Source organism: Sorex araneus, chromosome X (assembly GCF_027595985.1).
Source record: "Sorex araneus isolate mSorAra2 chromosome X, mSorAra2.pri, whole genome shotgun sequence".
Classification (NCBI taxonomy): Eukaryota; Metazoa; Chordata; class Mammalia; order Eulipotyphla; family Soricidae; genus Sorex; species Sorex araneus.
The window spans coordinates 360,442,992-360,464,845 of record NC_073313.1 but is presented as its reverse complement, the minus strand read 5'-3'; the positions used below and the strand labels follow the sequence as shown (position 1 = coordinate 360,464,845).

The 21,854-nt window shown below is 42.6% G+C and overlaps 1 protein-coding gene across 1 annotated transcript in view; it reads left to right on the top strand.

Annotated features, from left to right (window-relative positions):
* The window catches only part of HADHA (hydroxyacyl-CoA dehydrogenase trifunctional multienzyme complex subunit alpha), a 40,698-nt gene that overhangs the window by 1,302 nt on the left and 17,542 nt on the right, over positions 1-21,854 (top strand). Inside the window, exons 2-8 of the mRNA XM_004618912.2 lie at positions 6,336-6,377; positions 6,468-6,538; positions 9,264-9,397; positions 11,885-12,023; positions 13,773-13,892; positions 16,012-16,114; positions 21,629-21,751. Coding sequence (XP_004618969.1) covers positions 6,336-6,377; positions 6,468-6,538; positions 9,264-9,397; positions 11,885-12,023; positions 13,773-13,892; positions 16,012-16,114; positions 21,629-21,751 — 732 coding nt within the window. The remainder of the gene's footprint in view (positions 1-6,335; positions 6,378-6,467; positions 6,539-9,263; positions 9,398-11,884; positions 12,024-13,772; positions 13,893-16,011; positions 16,115-21,628; positions 21,752-21,854) is intronic.

Genomic DNA, 21,854 nt, shown 5'->3' with positions numbered 1-21,854 from the left:
GTACTGGTTTTGGGCAAGTGGGGTGTGAGGCCGAGTTGGTCAGTCTTGTGGTTTCTGATCACTCAGGAGCTTGACTTTGGACAAGCCCTTCCACTTGGCGGTATTTTTCTCTCTTGTAGAATGAATGAGAATGCAGGTTTTCTGTGACTCGAATCGGGACATGACAAAGCAATGAGAAGCATTGCAGCCCGAGTCTGCCGCTGGGGTTTCACTCTGGCTCTACCATTTGACTCTCCGGTGACCTTGGACAGCCAGTGTGTCTGCTTCCTATGTTCGTTTCCTCACTCGCCAAGTTTCTGTAGGTCGCCCAGAGCTCTTAATGGAGTGCGTGTTCAGGAAATGTTAACTGCTTTTAACTCTTAACTGCCCATAGTGAGCCTGAGAACTTTTGAATTTTACATTTTACAGTGTGTAAAATTTTTTCTTTTTTATAAAAATACATATTTTACGGGTTTTGTAAACCAGTATGAAAATATGGCACGTTCTAGTTACGGTCCCTTTTTAAAGAGATTTGTACGTTTTGGGGAAAAGTCTAGAACATTTAAAATTTCCTGCACCCCAACATTGCCATTTAAATTCTGCAAATTAGTCCTCCACCCTGTAATTCTATGCCAGGGTATTGCCAAACATTGAATGAGAGCGTGACATTTACTACTGGATAATTAAATTCTCCTGAAACTGATATGCAATTCTTGAACTTTTAACCCATTACTACTCTGAAGTGTCGTTATTCTGAACATGACTACAAATAAAATCTCATTTTGATTAATTTAGCCTATTTAATTCCCATTCCTTCCCTCAATTTAAACTTCTAATTATGTCAGTAGTAAAATAACTTTATAGAAAATAACTTAAAGGCAAATACGTAGTATCTAGGTTCCCCCAGGTGATAGGAATATATAATAATCCCTAATCCTATCCTGTCCCTGGGGCTGAATCTTGAGAAAAGCTGTTGTTACAAGGAAACTAATATTTACTTTCTCACTTGAAATTAGTGTCAGTATAATCTAGCGCTCTCCACCTTCTGCAAGGTGTTGTCTTGACTGAAATGAAGGTAACTAAAAGTAGGAGAAAGGTTCCTCTCTCTCTCTTTGGCACAGTAGATATAGGCTAAAGTTCACCCGGCTGCTGCAAAGCCAGCTCTCCCGATTAGGTTGTCACATAGGCTCAGTTCCAAAAGGAGAACTGCCTTCTACGCCCACATGATCTAGCTGCCTGTGTCTGGAATTCTTTTTCAAGTGTGTTTGTGAGCTCGCTGATTTCTCTCCCTCCTTTTACCTCTGTTGGTTTCGGGAGGTTTTGTGTACATGTGTGCATCAGAGTTAGGTTAGTAGGTAAGAGTTTTAAAATGGGGGCCTGAACAATAATAGTACGGGCTAGTCTCAGGTCTTAAAGGTATTCTCTTGTATTCTGTTGTTAAAGAGGGACTGTTAGGTTACTATTGAGGTATCTTAACCTTCTTCACCTCTGCTCTAGTTTCTGGTTTTTGTTTGGTTTGTTTTTATTTTTTGCTTAGGCATGTCTCTGATTTGCATTTATGATTCTTGGCTTTAGTTTGTCCACCGCAACCGCAACCTTCCCTCCCCACATTCCACAAGCAATCCGTTTCCCACTTTGCTTCCCCGCCCCCTCTGCTCGCTGGAATCGTGCATTCCCAGCTCCCTTTCAACTTGACAGCCAGTTCCTTTTTGTTCCAGGTCTATTTCCACCTCCTCATTTAACGCTCCTGAGTAGAAACAGATTCGTCCTCAGTAACGCATTGGTTTGCCTGTAGCTTGAGAATCCGCACTGCACAAAGACAGGGGGCCTTGTCTTTTTGTTCTACCCACGTATCTAAAAGTAAGCCTCAGTACAAGGCACGCCTTTTGTCTCCTGAGGTGCTGTGACTCGGTACTGGAAGAGATTGCAGCTTAGTGGGAGAAGACACCTGTCAGAGATGCTGATGTGATTAGAGAAGTTTTCCTGCTCTAAGCAAGGGATCTAAGCAAAGGATCTTCTTTGGAGATCTTTGTAGATAGCATCTCAAGATAAAATGTTGAGGAAGTATTAGGCTTAAGATACAAACAGGAAGAGTGATAAATATCTGACACAAATTCCTGGGGCTGGAAAGGCCCAGGAAAGAAGTCAGCATGTTACTGGTAGAGGCACAGCGGACTAGAGGAGACGCCTCACTTTTGGCTTCCTTTACCTGCATACCCTTTGCCTTCCAGGTACTTTTATGACCCTGCTTCACTTTTATTCCTCTCTAGAAGAACACCAACAAGCAGGAAGAAACTTATTTATGGTCATCCCATGAGTAAATGATAAACTTTTTGGAATCTCGACTCTCAGGTCCTTTGTCATTGCTCTAAGAGGAAACTTGGATTGCTCAAAGAAGGCATGCAGACAGGAGCAAGGGTTCTGGGCCTAGCCTCAGAGGTTTGTTGTTTAGAGAAATCAAAGTTTCATTTAGAGGAGTTTAAGGGAAGAGCAAGAGAGTGAAAGAACAGCCTTGATTTCATGCTATTTTCTGTGTTCTCCTTTAAGTGGCTGCAGGATAGAGAAAACAAGCAAGATAGTACGGAGCGATAGTACAGCAGGTAGGGTACTTGCCTTGCATGTGGCCGGCCCAGGTTCAGTCCCCAGCTTTCCATATGGTCTTTCTGATCCTTACCTGTTATTAAATTGCTCTTAAGCACCCTCACGTGTGGTCTCCAAACCCAGTAAGTATTAAAAGTCAAGTAGAAAGTATTAAAAGTCAAGTAGAATGCTTAAAATTCCATTTAGAGGGGCCAGTTCAATAGGACAGCAGGTAGAGCATTTTGCCTTGAACGCAGCTGACCCAGATTCAATCCCTGGTGTCCCGTATAATCCCCAAAGCCCACCAAGAGTGATTCCTGACTGCAGAGCCAGGAGCAATCACTGAGCACCACCAGGTGTGGCCCCCAAACCAAGTATAAATAATAAATAAACAAAATTTTATTTAGAATATCCACCATGACATAAGATTACAAAAAAAAAATTTTTTTAACCCATTTTGTTTTTATTGTCCTTTGCCCTTGTTTTTTATTGTATAGTAAGGCAAAGTCTTCAGCTGTTGTGTGTAATCTCTCAAATTCTGAACCAGGTGAGTAGGCGCAGAGAAACAGGTCATAGTACTGGCGGAGAGGGCTAGCTGCTGAAAGATTACGGGGATTTTATCTTTAAAATAATAGTAATGATTGATAACGTTCTTAAATCAGCCAGGCACTCCACACTCTTCTAGATTATGCTTGTGGAGTCCAAGACAATATGATTCCTAGTGTTACTCAGGTGCAATATATTTCAATGAGAGTTTCAAAGTTTTAGGGGTCAAGAGATAGTTTCATGATCTGAGTACATGCTGGGTTGTATCCTACGTGCTGCTGGCAGTTCCCCAGGAACCACAACAGGAGGAGCCCCTTGAGCCCTGCCAGGTGTGGCCCCAAAATTTAAAAAGAAGAAGAAAAAATCAGAAGGGTCACAAGAGAAAAAAAGTAACAATGAAGAACTACATGAGGGATCTAGGGGATTTTTATTAAAGTGTTCATTTTTCAAAATTTGATTTGGTACTAGTTTAAAACATCGCTTTCTGACTGAAGAGATAGTACTACAGGTAAGGTGCTTGCCTCACACTTGGCCAACCCAGGTTCAATCTCCTGTGCCACCTATGGTCCCCAAGCATCTCCTGGAGTGATCTCTGAATGCAGAGTCAGATGTAAGCGCTGAGCACCCTTGGTGTAGTGTGGCCCCAAAACAAAACAACAACATTCTAGGAAAAAAATGTCTTTTCCTGGATTCGAGTGTTACATGTACTGTTATAGCACTGTCCTGCACTGTCCCCCTGTTGTTCATCGATTACCTCGAGTGGGCACCAGTAACATCTCCATTGTGAGACTTATTACTGTTTTTGGCTTATCGAATATGCCACGGGGAGCTTGCCATGCTCTGCCGTGCAGGATGTATTATTATAGTTATGTACTATTATAGTTACTAAATATTTAGAGGTGAGCTTTATTCATTTAATTTATATATTTTTGCAGTGCTAGGGATCAAACCCAGGGCCTCATGCATACGAGACAAGTGCCGTTCTGCTGATCGACATTTCAGGCCCTGTTTTAATTTTTTATTTTGGTGGGGTGATACTGTAGTGCTCAGAGACTAATCCCTGTACAGTGCTCAGGGGACTAGGCTTCTACATATAGGCCAGCCTTCTGACTTTCTCTCCGGTACTCCTTTTTAACTTTAAAGCCAAAAAAAGGGAAACTTTTCCCTGAGATAGTTGGACAGGATTTAAAGGACTTAAAGAATATTGAAGGAGGGCTGGAGCGATAGCACAGTGGATAGGGCGTTTGCCTTGCACTCGGCCAACTCGGGTTCAATCCCCAGCATCCCATGTGGTCCACTGGGCTCTGCCAGGAGTAATTCCTGAGTGCAAAGCCAGGAGTAACCCCTATGCATCGCCGGGTGTGACCTAAGAAGAAAAAAATAAAATAAAATAAAAAAAGAATATTGAAGGAAAATTGTTTCGAAGTGATCCACGAGTAAAAGGCAAGAGTCGAAAGAACTAACTGTTCTTAAAGTTCGGAAAGGTGTTTCACCCTGTCTGGTTGTTTACCAGAGGTTGTTTACCCTGGTCTCCAGCACCGCAGGATTACTGCCCAGCACAAGATGACCCCTCCAAGCTAAAAATGCAGCAGGAATGGCCAACATAAACGAGTTGCCTCCGTTCCACTGTGTTCCTTACCTTCTGTCGTGAGTTCAGCTTCCTGGGCTCTTGGTCACAACTCTTCATGGTTTGTGTTCAAAATTTCTCCTTGTCATTTTAATGCTAGAGACGCTTTCAGTACTGAAATAAAGAGCACAGAGGAGGAGAGTAGCTGGTTTGGATTGTTCATGGAGTAGGAGTATTCTTGATGGTGAAATATACTTTCCCAGTTAGAAATAAAAATAGGTGCAGGGAGAGAATGGCTCAGAAGGCTGGAGCACACACCTGGCATACACAAGCCCCAGGCGAATTCCAGCGCCACCTGTTGTAGCCCGATGCCCCCCAGCACTGCTGGAGAGGCCCTCAACATATGAACTTAAGCAGCAAGGTATGATGTGCAATATTTAGTTTGTTATAGTTGCTGTTGTCCGGTGATAGTACTTTTGTTAACCCTGGAAACTGGCTCTGGGAAAAGGTAAAAGGATGTGGCTGGTGAATATAGATGAAATATACAAGATACATATAGAATAATTTGGAGCTGAAGTTATGATTGTTTCGTAGATTACCTATTTCTTAGTATGTTTATTTTCCATTGCTGCCATATCAGACTTCCACAATCAGGTGTGTAGTAGTGGGGGATGTGGGGCCTCCCCAGCGTTGCTCTAGGGCTGACTGATTGGCTATACTCAGTCATAATACACTCAAGCCTATAGCCAGGCCTGGCCGTGCTGGGGGCCCGGAGTGGATGCTGGTGGGAGGGGCACGAGAGCTACAGTGAGGGGCGATGGTGCAGTGCTGGGACCTCCTGCATACCAGGCATGTGCCCTTTGAGCTACTTCCTGGCCCACGCATAATGTCTGAAACAAATAGAGATTTGTTGTCTTACAGTTGGGAGTATCAGAAATGAGTCATCTTCCTTGGACTGAAGTTAAATGGCAGGACTATGTTAGATTCTCTAAAGGAGAAGCGTTTCCTTGTCATTTGAGCATCTAAAGGCTGCCTGCAATCCTTGGCTTACTGCGTGCGCCTCCTTCAAAGGAACATTGGCCAAGTCATCTTGCTGCCAACCCTCTGATTCTCTTTACCTCTCTCCCCCTTTGTGATTGGCTCAACCTGTGTTGTCTTGGATAATCTCACTGCATTAAAGTCATCTGATAAACATCTTTAATCTCATCTGCCATATAACCTAGTATCTCTTACAATATGAAAATCTTGAGGAACTTGTTATTTTTTTTTTTTTTTTTTTTTTGCTTTTTGGGGTCACACCTGGCAATGCACAGGGGTTACTCCTGGCTCTGCACTCAGGAATTACCCCTGGCCATGCTCAGGGGACCATATGGGATGCTGGGATTTGAACCCGGGTCAGCCGCGTGCAAGGCAAACGCCCTACCCGCTGTGCTATCTCTCCAGCCCCCTAGGAACTTGTTATTTTAACCTGCCATACTTAGTATCCAAAGAATCACAAGACCTGATCACTAGGATTAAAAAAAAAATAGTATTAGTCACAAAATGGCCTAGAATGCATTTTTTAAGTTTGTTTGTTGTTATAAATTTTAGCTTTGTGACCTGTGACAGGTAATGCAGAAAGTCTGTTTTGCGAAATAAATTTTGAAATACCTTTTCCTTACAGGTTATATTTGCCGCAACTTTAGAGGGTCCTCTGCTTTGCTAGGTAAGTTTGATTTCTTACTGATATACTTACATTTCTTTTTAGGTTTATTTAGCAATAAGCATGTTATGAATAAAATATTCTCTTTTTTAGCCAGAACTCATATTAACTATGGAGTCAAAGGAGATGTGGCAGTTATTCGAATTAACTCTCCCAATTCAAAGGTATGTGATTTAATTTGCCTTGGTTTACTCACTGTATTCATGAATCCAGTTCTGATGGGAAATAAAGTTCACTAATCTAAAAGTAATCTTATATGAACTTATATTTTTGGTAGTTTTATTAGTTACATTGACAAATTGCCCAGTGAAGACAGTTTTCCGAATCAGAGTTCTTCACTTAGTCTAATTAGCTTTAAGTGTCAGATTAATATCAAAGACTAATCAAAATCACATTCTAATTCTTGACAGTTTTGTAAACCACAGCCACTAAAATAAAGTTATTGAAAAGAAAAAAAAACTAATGTTCTGTTAAAGAACAAGGAAATAACTTTTTGAGCACCAAAGCACAAACTTGAAGAATCAAAACTCAAAAAAAAAAAAAAATCAAAACTCACCCTTAAGCCAGGAGGATCACGTCATGGTTTGGAAACCGGCCCATATGCTGGGGGAAAAGGCAGTTGGGACGGAGAAGGAGCCACTAAGTCAATGATGATTGGAGGGATCCCCAGGATGGGAGATGTGTGCTGAAAGTAGACCAAGGACCAAACATGATAACCTCTTAGTGTCTGTATCGCAAATCGTAATGCCCCAAATTAGAGAATAAGAAGGATTATACCTGTCACAGAGGCAGAGAATAGGGTGGGGTGGGGGTTGGGGGGGACACTGGGAACAATGGTGGTGCAAAATGTGCACTGGTGGAGGGATGGGTGCTCAAGCATTGTTTGACTGAAAAGCAATCATGCAAGTTTGTAACTATCTCACAGTGATCCAATAAAACTTCTTAAAAAAAAAAAACAAAACTCACCCTTAATGGGGTGAGCTTAGTATGAACTTAAATATGAGCTTAGTAAATCTTTCTTCTCTCCCTGCCATCATTCATAGTAAGCTGGATGGCTATAACTGGGTGGCAGGCAACTCTTAAACTCCCTAAGGGAACTGACCCACAAGAAGCATATATTCACATATTTGAGCCAAATTTTGCTCGAAATGGAATTTTATTTGTTTTGGTAACTTAACAAAGCATACAGTAGTAATTTATTTTTTTTTGTCTTTTGAGATGTAAGTGGTTCCCCTTTCTAAAACTGATGTACAGGTTTCATCACCCTGTAGAAATCCATCCTATATCTAGAAGCCTCGATGAAACAGAAACACCTAGATGAAAGAGTCTTTGCCCTTCACTAGAGTAAATATTAGTCACCGCTGACCAGTGATTCATACTTACATCGGATTTCAGATTTTTCTTAAGTTGAATGTTGTCCCTGAACATAAAAATATAATGCCTTGCTAGGAAATTTTGACTATAAAGAAAAACTAGCAACCCCCCCAATAACCACTTCCAGTATTTAATTCAATCTCAACTAATATTTGTAAAATTAATATTCTGCAATATGTCATTTTCATTTCTTTTTTTAACTTAATGTGGTGTAGATTCCCACCCCAACCCTCCCGTGCCAATAAATATTTATAGACTTATTTGTAACTTGTACATGATTTAAATTCTTAGGACCTTGAGTACTTTGAGTTAAAGACTTTTTTTTTTCTTTCCCAAGATTTTTTTTATTTACTCACTGTGAGATAGTCTCTTACAAAGCTGTTCATGATTAGGTTTCAGTCATACAGTGTTCCAACACCCATCCCTCCACTAGTGTACATTTCCCAGCCCCAGTGTCCCCAGTTTCTCTCCTCTCCCATCACACCCCCACCCCCAGCCTACCTCTACCTGTAAGCAGGCATTTCTCTCTCTCTCTCTCTTTCTCTCTCTCTCTTTCTCTCTCTCTCTCTCTCTCCCCCTCTCTCTCCCCCTCCCTCCCTCCCTCCCCCCTGCCCCCCGTCTCTCTCTCTCTCCCTCTCCTGCTCCCTCCCTCCCTCCCACTCTTCTCCCCCCCTCCTTTTCTCCCCCTTCTCCATCTGTCCCTCCCTTCCCCCTTTTGAGCATTGTTGTTTGCAGTACAGATACAGATACTGAAAGGTTGTTGTGTTTATCCCTTTACCTACTTTGAACACTCAGCTCTTGTCCAGCATGATCATTTCCGACTATTATTGTCATACTGGTCCCTTCTCTATCTTACCTATCCTCCGCCCCACACGCACCTGTGGTAGATTCTAACCATTGACTAGTTCTCGTAGACCTTGTTTTCCCTGGCCTTAGATATTAATCTTCTACTATATATATTTTTATATACCAGTTATTCTATGTCTCTCCCTCCCTGGCAATTTCACTTAGCATGATAATCTCCATGTCCATCCATTTATAAGCAAATTTCATGACTTCATTTTTCCTAAAAGCTGCATAAGTATTCCATTGTGTAGATGTACTGTAGTTTCTTTATCCATTTGTCTGTTTTTGGGCACTGAGTAGACCTTTCTTGTTTGTTTTTACTGTTTTTGTTTTGGGGCCGTGGTTGGTGATGCTTGGGTTCCTCCTGGCTTTACCCTCAGGAATTACTTCCCGTGGTTGGCCATGTGCAAGACAAGCGCTGTACCCATTGTGCTATTGCCCCAGTCCCTAAATAGTCATATTTATAAAGAGAACTGTGCTAATAGTTGTTCCAGGGTGCCTAAACAGAGTCCCCAACCCCATACTCCCTGAATACATTTGTTTTTTACTCCTAACAGCATATTTCTGCTATATAAACATATTCCCTAAAATCAAAACACATTTGATGGAATATATACATCTGATACTTTTTGTTTAAACCCTTTATCTTATATGTATTTTCCTTTGTAGGTAAATACACTGAACAAAGAATTGCAGACGGAGTTCATAGAAGTAATGAATGAAATTTGGAGTAATGATCAAATCAGAAGTGCTGTACTTATCTCCTCAAAGCCAGGCTGCTTTATTGCAGGTGCTGATATCAAGTAAGTTTTAAGAAATCTGAAATTGTCTTAAGCATGTTATTTCCTCCTCTTTAATTTCATGATTATGATAAAGCTGGTAAAATGCAGACTGAATAGGTTTCTGTAAGGATTATGGTACCACAGCTCCCTGAGACCAGGTATCTGCTTTCTTGATCTATCAGGATATATGTATATTTGATGTGTGTTTTAGTAATAATTGCAGTAGGACTGGGGATGTGGTTCAGCTGAAAATGTATGCAGTAATCAATCCTGGTAGTGCTTGGGGGACAATATGGGATACCAGTGATTGAACCTGGACCGCATGCAGGCAAGCGCCGTATACCTGCTGCTATCTCTCCGACCCTCAACTCTTAGGTATCTACAAGGAGAAATATCAGTGATTCATGGGTTAAAATGCAACCATGTGTTAACCTGGTAAACTCTAAGTATGCTCTCTATTATTCTTTAATCATTGGGAGCCAGCATTATTGGCTCACTTAGTAACTTCTACAAAAAGTCTTTGTGTATTTTATTCTACAAAAAGTCTTTGTGTATTTTAAAACTATGCTACTTTGTCCAATTTTTTATATGTGTAGTGATTAGAAATTTCTGAATTTGTCATTATCTATTTAATGTTTTTTGGTTGTTTTTTTTTTTTTTGCTTTTTTTTTTTTTTGGTTCATACCTGGCGATGCACAGGGGTTACTCCTGGCTCTGCACTCAGGAAATACTCCTGGCGGTGCTCAGAGGGCCATGTGGGATGCTGGGAATCGAACCCAGGTCGGCTGCGTGCAAGACAAATGCCCTACCTGCTGTGCTATTGTTCCAGCCCCCTTTTAATGATTAATTTTGAGAAGAAGCAAGAAAATTTATCTGTATAAGTTCTTTGTTATTTGAAACTGGCAGAACACTGATGAACCTGGCAGTAGTAACGTTATTTCCTAGGAAATACAAGCAGCTTCACTGAGGCTGTGTGAGCGGCTCCCAACATTCCAGTTGGAAGCACTAGTTATCTTTGTCCAAAAGTACAAAATCCACAGCTGACATGTTCAGAAACTGCCAAGTGAGACAAAAGGAGGTTGCATCACTGTCACTGTCATCCCGTTGCTCATCGATTTGTTCAAGTGGGCACCAGTAAAGCCTCACTGAGAGACTTATTGTTACTGTTTTTGGCATATCCAATACACACGGGTAGCTTGCCAGGCTCTGCCGTGCAGGCTCGATACTCTCGGTAGTTTGCCGGGCTCTCCGAGAGGGGTGGAGGAATCGAACACGGGTCGGCCACGTGAAAGGCGAACACCCAACTGCTATGCTATCGCTCCAGCCCAAAGGTGGTTGTATATGATATTATATAACTTTTTTTCTTTTCTTTTTTCTTTTCTTTTTTTTGTCGTTAGGGTATCTATTTAAACATTTTAAATTCTAGGCCAGAGAGATAATACAGTGGGTAAGGTTGCATTCCGCCAACCTGGGTTTGATCCCTGACACCCGATATAGTCTGCTGGACCTTGCCAGCAAAGTGACCCTTGAGCACAGAGCTAGGAGTAAACCCTAAGCCTAGGGACTGGGTATGGCCCCTAACCAAAAAATAAGTAAAAATAAAGGTTTTAAGATTCCTGCATAACTGGCAGTGTTCTTTTCTGTCATTTTGATTTTCTAAAATGTGGAAATATTCTGGTAAATATTTCCACAATCAAGTACATTGTAGAAATATTGACCAAAATATTTTTTCATATATGGAACTTTCTAATGTAATAATTCATATGAAAAATCAAATAAATTATGTGAAATGTTTCATTTCATATTGTCTGGATCCAGAAATGTAACATTTTGGGGGCCTGAGTAAAGTACAACAAATAGGGCACTTGCTCTGCACGTGACCCACCCTGGTTTCATCCCCAGCACCCCATGTGGTCCCCCAGGATCGATCCCTGAGCACAGAGCAAGGAATAAGCTGTGAGCATAGCCGGGTGTGGCCTAAAAGCAAAAAGAAAGAAGTTAAGAAGGGATGAAAGGAAGGAAAGAAGGGAAGAAAAGAGGGGAAGGAGAGAAAGAAAGAATGCACTCTTTATAAAGAATTGATGTACTGATGGGCTGGAGCGATAGCACAGCGGGTAGGGCGTTTGCCTTGCACTCGGCCTACCCAGGTTTGATTCTTCCACCCTGGCAAGCTACGGAAAGTATCTCGCCCGCACGGCAGAGCCTAGCAAGCTACTTGTGGCATATTCAATATGCCAAAAACAGTAGCAACAAGTCTCACAATGGAGACATTACTGGTGCCCACTCCAGCTAATCAATGAGCAATGGAATGGCAGTGACAGTGACAGTGATGTACTGATATTCGTGCTATTTGAGGGAAAACTATTCTTAACCTTCTGAATATTTGAAGACTTGCTGCCAGTATGGACATGATTATGGAAGGATATCATGGGTGACAGATTGATCCAGTAGGCTATAATTTCATTTTTAATTTTTGTTTTTCTGTTTCCTGCTTCCTTGATATTGCAGCATGTTAGCCTCTTGCAAGACCTCTCAAGAAGTAACAAAAGTATCACAGGAAGGACAGAGAATGTTTGAGAAACTTGAGAAGTCCCCGAAACCTATTGTGGCTGCCATCAGTGGGTCCTGCTTGGGCGGAGGACTGGAGGTACAGAATTATTGCGCAGTTGTTGACATACTCTCTTGAGCATTTAAAGCTGGAAGACTTTCAGCTTTTGGTTTTGTGTAAAGTTTTAGGTGTAGAATCAGCTTTCTTTTTTTTTTTTCTTTTTTTTTCTTTTTTTTTTTCTTTTTGGGTCACACCCAGCGATGCTCAGGGGTTACTCCTGGCTTTGCACTCAGGAATTACTCCTGGCGATGCCCAGGGGACCATATGGGATGCCGGGGATCGAACCCGGGTCGGCCGCGTGCAAGGCAAACGCCCTACCCGCTGTGCTATCGCTCCGGCCCCAGCTTTCTTGTCATAACTCTCAATAGGTTTTAATTTTTAATAGTCATACCTCTCAATAGGTTTAATTTTTACCCTATAGCTCAAGAAAAATGAACAAAATGTTTTTATTTACACATTGAGAAGATCTGAACTAAATTTCTGTGGTCCCTTTTAAATCTAAACTTTTTTTTTTCTTTTTGGGTCACACCGGTGATGCACAGGGGTTACTCCTGGCTTGGCACTTGGCATTGCTCAGGGGACCATATGGGTTGCTGGGAATCGAACCCAGGTTGGCCGCGTGCAAGGCAAACGTCCTACTTGCTGTACTGTCATTCCAGCCCAAATCTAAACTCTTGATTCAAGTTTGCAGAGCAAAAATTTAGAAGAAGTCCTAAACTCCTTAAGTCTGGTTGAAAAATGAGTTTACCATAGTGTTCTGTTTAAGCTTTTTTAAGTATTAAAAATGGTAATAAAAGATTGGAAAGATGAAATGCTTTTTAGACTCGAGTTTGGAGGGGAAAAGGAGGAAAAAAGAAAATAACATTTATTGAGCCTTGGTCACATGCTGGGCTCTGTGCTCCACGCAGTCAAATACATTGAATAAAGAAATATGTGCCTGGTCCTGAAAGGTAGGCTAAATTGAAGCAACCCGGAAGTAGTCGGTTGTGGTGGGGGACAAGAACATTTCATATGTTACATTGGTACGAGCAAAGATTAGCAAACATATTAGGACACTACAAGGGAACCTTCTTGACTAGGTACAGTGCTTTTTAACCTGGGATACAATTCTGTGTGCATTTTTCTATTGCCTTTCATGATATTCTGCATATTTTGTTTTGTTTGGGGCCACACTTGGCAATCCTCAGGACTTAACTCCTGGCTATGCACTCGGGAATTACTCCTGGCCCTGCTCAGAGGACCATATGAGTTTGTTTGTTTGTTTGTTTGTTTGTTTGTTTGTTTTTTGCATTTTGGGTCACACCTGGCGATGCACAGGGGTTACTCCTGGCTCTGCACTCAGGAATTACCCCTGGCCGTGCTCAGGGGACATATGGGACGCTGGGAATCAAACCCGGGTCGGCCGAGTGCAAGGCAAACGCCCTACCTGCTGTGCTATTGCTCCAGCCCCTCAGAGGACCATGTGGGATGCCAGGGATTGAACCCAGCTGTATTCAAGAATGACAACACCCTACCTACTGTAATGTTGCTTCAGCCCAACATTCTGCAGATTTTTCATGGGAAAAGTCCTAAAGGACTAATAAATTAGGGAGATGAATGAGAGGAAAGCATATTGTAGTAAGCACCAAATGCCAATCTAAGGAATTGTAGTTTATTCTCTGGATACATTTCCATTTCTTATTTGTAAATAATCTAATCTTTAGACCTTACAGATGGATTCTAAGACACTATAAAGTTATACTACCTACCTAACACATTTTCTTTTCTTTTTCTTTTTTTCTTTTTAAGCTTGCCATTGCATGTCAATACAGAATTGCAACAAAAGATAGAAAAACAGTATTAGGAACCCCTGAAGTCTTGCTGGGTATCTTGCCTGGAGCTGGAGGCACGCAGAGGCTGCCCAAAATGGTAAGTGTAAGACCCTTCGTGTGCTCTCCAGCCTACATATACCCTTGCACGAAACACATAATATGGGGATTCCTTGTAGAATTTAGAAATCAGTATAATTCTGTTGCTGTTCCTTGTTCCAATTCCATTTTTTTCCTTATTTTTAATTTCTTGATTATATTGTTGACGTCTTTAATGCCTAAAGGGGATAAAGCTACATGTCTTACCAGAGCTTGTGGTTGAATTTCTTCATTCTCTGCACCAAGTATCTGAATAACTTATCAAATCTTTAAGTCATATATCATGATAAATAAAGACAGCAGATCTTTCCCTCATCTGGTTTGGACTGTTTATTGATGTATTCTGTAGAACCACAAGGGTCTATTAGACTTTTTTTTTTTTTAATTTATTTGGTTGTCGGGGGGCGAGGTGCCTCCCAGCAGTGTCCGGGAGCACCAGGGTCCTTCCCAGTGACTCTCGGCTCAGCTGTGCAGACTTGGAAGTTTCTGTGCAAAACTTGGCCATGTGGTGGGGATTGGGGGGGGGGGGTTGCACCAGGGCTAACCCTGTGGTGCTCGAGCACCGTGCATTCCTGGGGAGCAGATTCAGGCTTCCACCTCCTCGGTATGCACTCCAGCCCTTTGAGGTATCTCCCTGACCCTAGCTTTCCTTTTATTTAGATGTTTTCATTTTTTAGGAGAAAGGAAGGCTAGTGAGGCAGAAAGGCTGCAGGACAAGTGTAATATCAAACTTGAGGGTCTACTGAGCATTATGCTACGTACATTCTTCCAATAGCCTTTGAGAGAGGGTGATACGCACTGAGCAAGAAAAATAGCACAGCTTATGGTTTTAGTTTTATGATAATAAATTTTATGCACTTCTTCATAGTCATTGTCAAGATTTGCTTTGCTTATTTTGTGTTTTGGAGTCACACCCAGGACTTACTCCTGGCTCAGCACACAGGAATCATTCCTGGTGGGCTTAGGGGATCGTATGGGGTGCCAGGTATCAAACCCGGGTTGGCCACATGCAAAGCAAGCATTCTACTTGTTATGTTATCTCTCTAGCCCCTAGAGGATTTACTTTATTTTGTTTACTGAGTTTGTTTTATTTTTGTTGGTATTTGTATGTTGCTAGAAACCATTCCTTTAGTATTGTACTTAAGATATATTACTTGAATTCTATTTTTGTCAAACTTAAAATTCTGTCTGGAGACAGCTATTAGGTTTCTCTGAGTTTCCACTGGTTATAATATAAGAATTTAATATGCTATGCAAATTACATAGGAAAATGATATAAGTGCAGTATTATTCAATATGCATATCCACCATATCAGATGCATGACAAAAGCAGTGCAGAAAAACCCAAAGAAAATCAGTTTTTTTTTTTTTGGTTTTTGGATTTTTTTTGTCGGGGTGAGGTGCCATACCTCATTGTGCTCAGGGCTTACTCCTGGCTCTGCACCCAGGAATCACTTCTGGCGGTGCTCCAGGGACCATATGGGGTGCTAAGGATCAAACCTTGACCTGCTGCATGCAAGGCAAATGCCTTCTCCACTGTAGTATCACTCTAGTCCCACAAATGGTTCTTTCTAAAGTTGGAAATGTGTAATCCCCAAAGTTACCTAAGTGGAAATTTTAATGGTTATTAAATAGCATAAAAAATACAGTTTGAGGGCCATAGATCGTACAGGGGCTAAGGCACTTTCTAATCCCGTCCCCATCGCCCTGTAAGGCCCCACCCAAGGGTAATCCTTTTGCACAGAGCCAAGAGTAAGCCCTGAGCACAGCCAGGCTCCCTCCCCCAAATACCAACATGTAGAAATACAGTTTGACTTCTCTTTTTTTGTTCTTTGGTTTTGTTTTGGGGCCACACACGGACCAAAACACCTGGTGCTTGCGGGTTTCTCCAAGCTCGTTTCTGGGTGGCTCTTCCTGACAGTGCTGCTGGGACTGTGCGTGGTACTGGGGATCAAAGCCGGGCTTCTGCAGGAAGAGCATGTCCTCTGCTCCTTTGAGCTAGTTCCACAGCCCAGCTTTCACATTTCATTATCCATATTTCCCACCTGAATAGTGTGTAAGCTATCAGGGTCACTCTGATGTTTTCTTCCCCTATTCTCTGATCCTTGTTTGCACATTAGGTAGGTGTGCCCGCTGCGTTTGACATGATGCTGACTGGTAGGAATATTCGTGCAGACAGAGCAAAGAAAATGGGACTAGTTGACCAGTTGGTGGAACCCCTGGGTAAGTGTTAGCCTGCCCTAGATTTGGACTTGGTGAAGTAAAAGATCTGGTGAACACTGTTTACAATTATTTGCAAACTCTTAAGTATCAGTATATTAGTCATCATTCTTCTGAGTGAAGAATTTTCTAAGAATACCTAATAGTAAATCATTTTAACATCACCTTTATGTTAAATCAATCAAATAAGATATGATTTCTATCTTATTTATAATTTGAACATAAAAAAACGCAGAATTAATTCAAGTCATTATTTTGCTCTTAAATTATCTGGGCCAGAGAGATAACCTTGACTGACTAGAAGTGTGCTTGGCACGTGAAGGCCTGAATTAGAGTGTTGGCAACGTAATGGTGCCCTGAGTACTGCTAGGAGTGACTCTGCATGGATTCAAGTATTTCCCAAGTTCTCCCGGTGTCACCAAAAATGCATATATCATAAGTTATTCATATCATCATGATGACCCTTCCTAAGCATTTGTTTTGGTAATATAATAAACATCTATGGAAACAGCCAGTCTGAGAATACAATCAATAATTAACAAGTACTGATATGCAACCTCCTGATCCTATGTATTTCTTTACCTCTCCTTACACAAGGAAACTATTTTTTTGTTTTTGTTGTTTTGGCTTTGGTCACACCTGACAATCCTCAGGAGATATTGCTGGCTTGGTGTTTAGAAATTACTCCTGGCAGTGCTGAGGGAACCATATGGGATTGCAGAGATCAAATCTAGGTCAGGTTCATGCAAGGCAGACACCCACCCACTGTACTATCTCTCTGGCCCTAGAAACCACTCTTATAGACTGTGCATCTTTATTCTTTTTTGTGCCTTAAAGACCAACATTGAGATGATATTACAATAACACTTATAATTTACCATTTTTTTGGGGGGGTCACACCCCGTGATGCACAGGGGCACAGGGGTTGCTCCTGGCTCATGCACTCAGGAATTACCCCTGGCAGTGCTCGGGGAACCATATGGGATGACGGTGCTCAAACCTGTGTCAGCTGCATGCAAGGCAAATGCCCTACCCACTGTGCCATCGCTCCAGCCCCCAAGTTTACCAGTTTCTAATGTACAATTTGAGTTTGGGGCTTTGGTGTCAAATTGGGGCCCTGGGCAGTTTGGGGGGGACTAAATGCATGTCAGATTGAATTGGTTTGGCTGAATGCAGGACAAGCACCTTAACTCTTGAGCTCTCTCTCCAGCTCTGCAGTTTGAGGTGGTTTGGTTTAAGGGCCATACCCAGCAATGCTCAGGGCTTACTCATGGCTCCGTGCTCAGCGATCACTCCTGGTGGTGCCTGAGAGGACCATATAGGGTGCCAGGGATCAAATTTTGGTCACACACATGTGAGGCAGATGCCCTACCCACTGTACTATTGCTGTGGCTGAGATTATTGACTTACAGATATTTTCTCCTAGCCTTGATGGCTTGCCTTATATATATGTTTGGATATGTTTGTGGATATTTCATTTCTAGTCATATCTTTATTTTTGCTTTTGGCTGTGCTCAGGACTTACTCCTTGTCTCTGCTCAGGGATCACTCCTGGCAGGGTACAGGAGACCTTATGTGGTGCCAGAAATCAAACCTGGGTCAGCTGTGCGCAGGCGAACACCCTACACACTTTAACTATCTCTGCAGCCCAGAGTTATCTGTCTATGTTAGACTAGTATACTGTCCTGATTACTCTGTTTTTATAGTGACTCTTGAAATCAGGTAATATGCATCAGAGATATATCTCAATGGCAGAGTACATACCTTTTGTATCTGAGGCAACACTGGAGAGAAAAAAAAAGAAAGAAAGAAAAGAAAAGGGAAAATGCAAAAGAAATGAAATCAGATAATATGACACATTCTGTTAAGTTCAAACGTAAGTGTTTGGGGCCCGGAGTGTATCTTAGGAGCAGCGCACTTGCCTTGGATGTGAGACCCTTGGGTTGATCCCTAACACTTAAGTATTTCTTCCTTTTAGAACATTATACTTGTTTTTTTCACTTAGAATTCTCATAAGTTAAAAAAAAAAAATCTCATCAATTTCTAGTCCATAGAAATCCAGTTGATTTTTCTGTATTATCCTATATTAACCTTTCCTATATTAACCTTGCTAAGGAGCTGGGGCAATGATAGTACGGTGGGTAGGGCTCTTACCTTGCATGCAGCCTACCTGGGCTCAGTCCCCAGCACTCCATGTGGCCTGCTACGTCCATCAAGGGTGATCCCTGAGCACAGAACCAGGAGAGAGTCTTGAACACCACTGAGTGTGGCACAAAAACAAAACAAAACAAAAAAAAGAATTTTCTGTATCAATAATTGTTTTGTCTACAATTAGCTTGTAGACAAAAAGCCATTTGGACTTCTTTGTTTACCAGATGGTGAACATGTCTTTCTTCTGCAGTCGCTAAAATCTTTAATATTGGATTAAAATGTGAAAGTAGATACTGCAAATTATCCCAATCTTAGGGCAAAATGTTCACATTAAGTGTGATATTAACTGTAAGCTTTTTTTGGGTGCCCTTTTTCAGATTGTGGATCTGATTTGCTGAGCACATATATTAAATAATGTCTTCCGCTTTTGTTTTGGTTTTTGTTTGAACTGTAGCTGTACTCAGGGGCATTTCCCAGCTTGGCACAAGGGGTCACTCCTGGTAGTGTTTGGGGTACTGTGTAATCATATCACTGGTGCATGGGGCCGGAGAGATTGCTCAACTGATGAGCACATGCTTTGTATTTAGGAAGCAGAGTTCAATCTCCAGATCACATGGTCCCCCGATCATGGTCAAGAGTCACCCCTAAGAGTCACCAGGAGGTGTATCCCCCCAAACCAAATATATATACATACATATTATATCACCAGTGCATGAACCAACAGTGTCTCTTGTAAAAGTAAGGTCTGGAGAGTTCAGTAATGGCAGGTGGTTAGAGGGTCACTCTCCCCCACCGTAAGGCAGGGTAGGACTCTTGTAGACTTTGCCAACTGAGTATTTAGCAGTCTGTTGTGAGGGTGTTTGGCCCCCAGGGATCCTCAGGGGTAACCCCTGGCAGTGTTCCGGGGACTACTATATGTGGTGCTGGGCATTCAAACCAGGCTTGCTGCTGTCACTGCCTGTGGGCCCAAATTCTGTACTTTTAACTAAGGAATATCATAGGGGAAAGCAGATCAGTAAAAGCCTGCCCGGTCAAAGGGCCTGTGTTCCTTTGCTTAAGTGGGCAAACATTATCTGGAGCATAGGTGCAGTCGCAGTTACCGGCAGACAAGTATGCCATAGTCTGTTGTCATTCTGCCAGCTGCGTCTGCCCTTTGCGTAGGCCACAGAGGGCAAGGTGAAGGCAATGCAGTGGAAGCCGCGTCTCAGCCTAGCTCTGCAGGTCTCTGCATTCCCTCACCAGTGCAGTGATTCACTGGTTTACTGTGTTTCTGGCCAGGCAGTTTTAGTGACTTTCACTTGGCCCTCCCATCGTGGTAGCCTTCATTCACAGGCCCTGGGATTAATATGGGGATGCTGTCGAGTCTGTCTGCGGCTGTGATGTGGCCTGTGAATAGCCTCAGGGTGAGTGCAGGGACCCTCAGCCCACTGCAGCGGAGCCTTGAGCCCTCAGAAAGCCCTGCAGTGATTCCTGGAATAAATGTCAATCAGTAGCCCCCAGAAAAAATTCCCCTGTCCCAAGATAAGTGATTGGAAGTCTTTTGGCAGGAAGATGAGAGAAAAATTAATAGTACAATCCCCTTAAGAGATGCAGACTCCCCTCACTCAGAAACTGTATGGGTCGGTAAATGGGCTCATTTTAGGGAATGTCTGTTGGGCCACGGCTTGTAATTACTAGGCCTAAAATTCTTACACAAGTCAAGGAAGAAAAGTAGACTCTCGGGGCTGGAGCAGGTGGGACTCCTGCCTTGCACGTTGCTGACTGGGGTTCGATCCCCAGCACCACATATGGTCCCCTGAGCTCTGCCATGAGTGATCCCTGAGTATAGAGCCAGGAGTAAGCTCTGAGCACTGCCAGGTGTGGCCCAGAAACAAAACAAAAAAAATTTAGCAGACTCTCTGTTTCTTTTCTCTGGACACCATGATCAGCTGCTCGCAGTGCTGGAGTTCTCTCTGAACCGAGCTGTGCTGATAACCATATTGGCCTCACTCCCTTTTATGGGAACCATGTCCACTTTGCCTTTAGCGGTTACCAGGCGCTGCCCAGGCTCTGCCACCTCAGAGTCACATGGTCCATGTAGCATGTCAGCATCCTTGGGCTGGTAGCAGTTCCCACTGTAGTTTTCACCTACAGAGAAGGCTGCCCAGAGTTCCTCAGGGATGCAGGGCCTTTCCTTAGAAAGATTTCTCAGTCATGGCAGAGGTTGTACCCTGGCCTGGCCAGGGTACCTGGGCACGTCCAGTAGGATGCACCTGTGGAAACAGGCCTGTAAACCCCCAACCCCTCCTTCTGCAGTTTACTAACAAGTCCTGCCATTCAGCTAATTCAACACTCCCCATTTTCCGTTTGCTTGAATGATCTTTGTTCTGTTTTTCCTCTTCCATCTTAGGATTAGTCCATTTTCATCTTTTACTGGTATATTACTTTGCTTTACCCTTTGATCACTGTACTGGGATTTACAATAAACATCAGTAACACATACTATGTCTTCAAGTGATAGATCTTTTCACATACCGGGTCAGAACCTTAGAAAATTCAGAACCTTAGAAAATTTTTTCAGGGGCCAGAGCAATAGTCCAGCTGGTAGAGTCTTTGCTTTGCATGCAGCTGATCCGGGTTTGATCCCCAGCATCCCATATGGTCCCCTGAGCACCACCAGGAGTAATTCCTGAGTGCAGCCAGGAGTGACCCCTGAGTATCGCAGGATATGACCCAAAAAGAAAAAAAAAAATTTTATTTGTTGTGCTATTGTTTTATTGTTACATTTTACTTCTATTTGTATTATACATCTCTCAGCATATAGCTATTGTTTTGAATAATTACATTTGGTAGTTAAGAGGTAAAAAGGGGAGCCCCAGAGAGATAGTAGAGGAGGTAAGTCACTTGCCTTGTGTGCAACCATGCAGGGAACCGTACTTAGATACCCAATATCATATATGGTCCCCTGAGCACTGCCAGGGTCACTCCTGAGCACCGAGCCAGAAATAGCCCTTGCACCGCTGGGTGTGGCCCGAACACTCCCCTCCTACCCACCTACTCCCCAACAAAAGTTAAAAAATAAAGCTGTGGGGGCTGGAGCGATAGCACAGCGGGTAGGGCGTTTGCCTTGCACGCGGCCGACCCGGGTTCTAATCCCAGCATCCCATATGGTCCCCTGAGCACTGCCAGGGGTAATTCCTGAGTGAAGAGCCAGGAATAACCCCTGTGCATCGCCGGGTGTGACCCAAAAACCAAAAATAAATAAATAAATAAATAAAGCTGTGTCGAAAGTAGAAAGCCTTTGGCTCTGGCCTCCCTAGGTCTTTGCCAGTCTGGAACTAACCTCTGCCTGCTTTTCATCCCAGCATGTCATGTTTGTTTTTACAGGACCAGGATTAAAAACTCCAGAGGCTCGGACAATTGAATACCTAGAAGAAGTTGCAGTTTCTTTTGCCAAAGGGCTAGCTGATAAGAAAATATCAACGAAGAGAGACAAAGGATTTGTAGAAAGTGAGTGTCCTTATTAAAGAACAAAGGCGAAGTTTCTGTCCAGAAGGTTTTACTTGTTTGCTGTGGATTTGAAGTGTGTGGGAACAAGATGCATTCTTCCTCA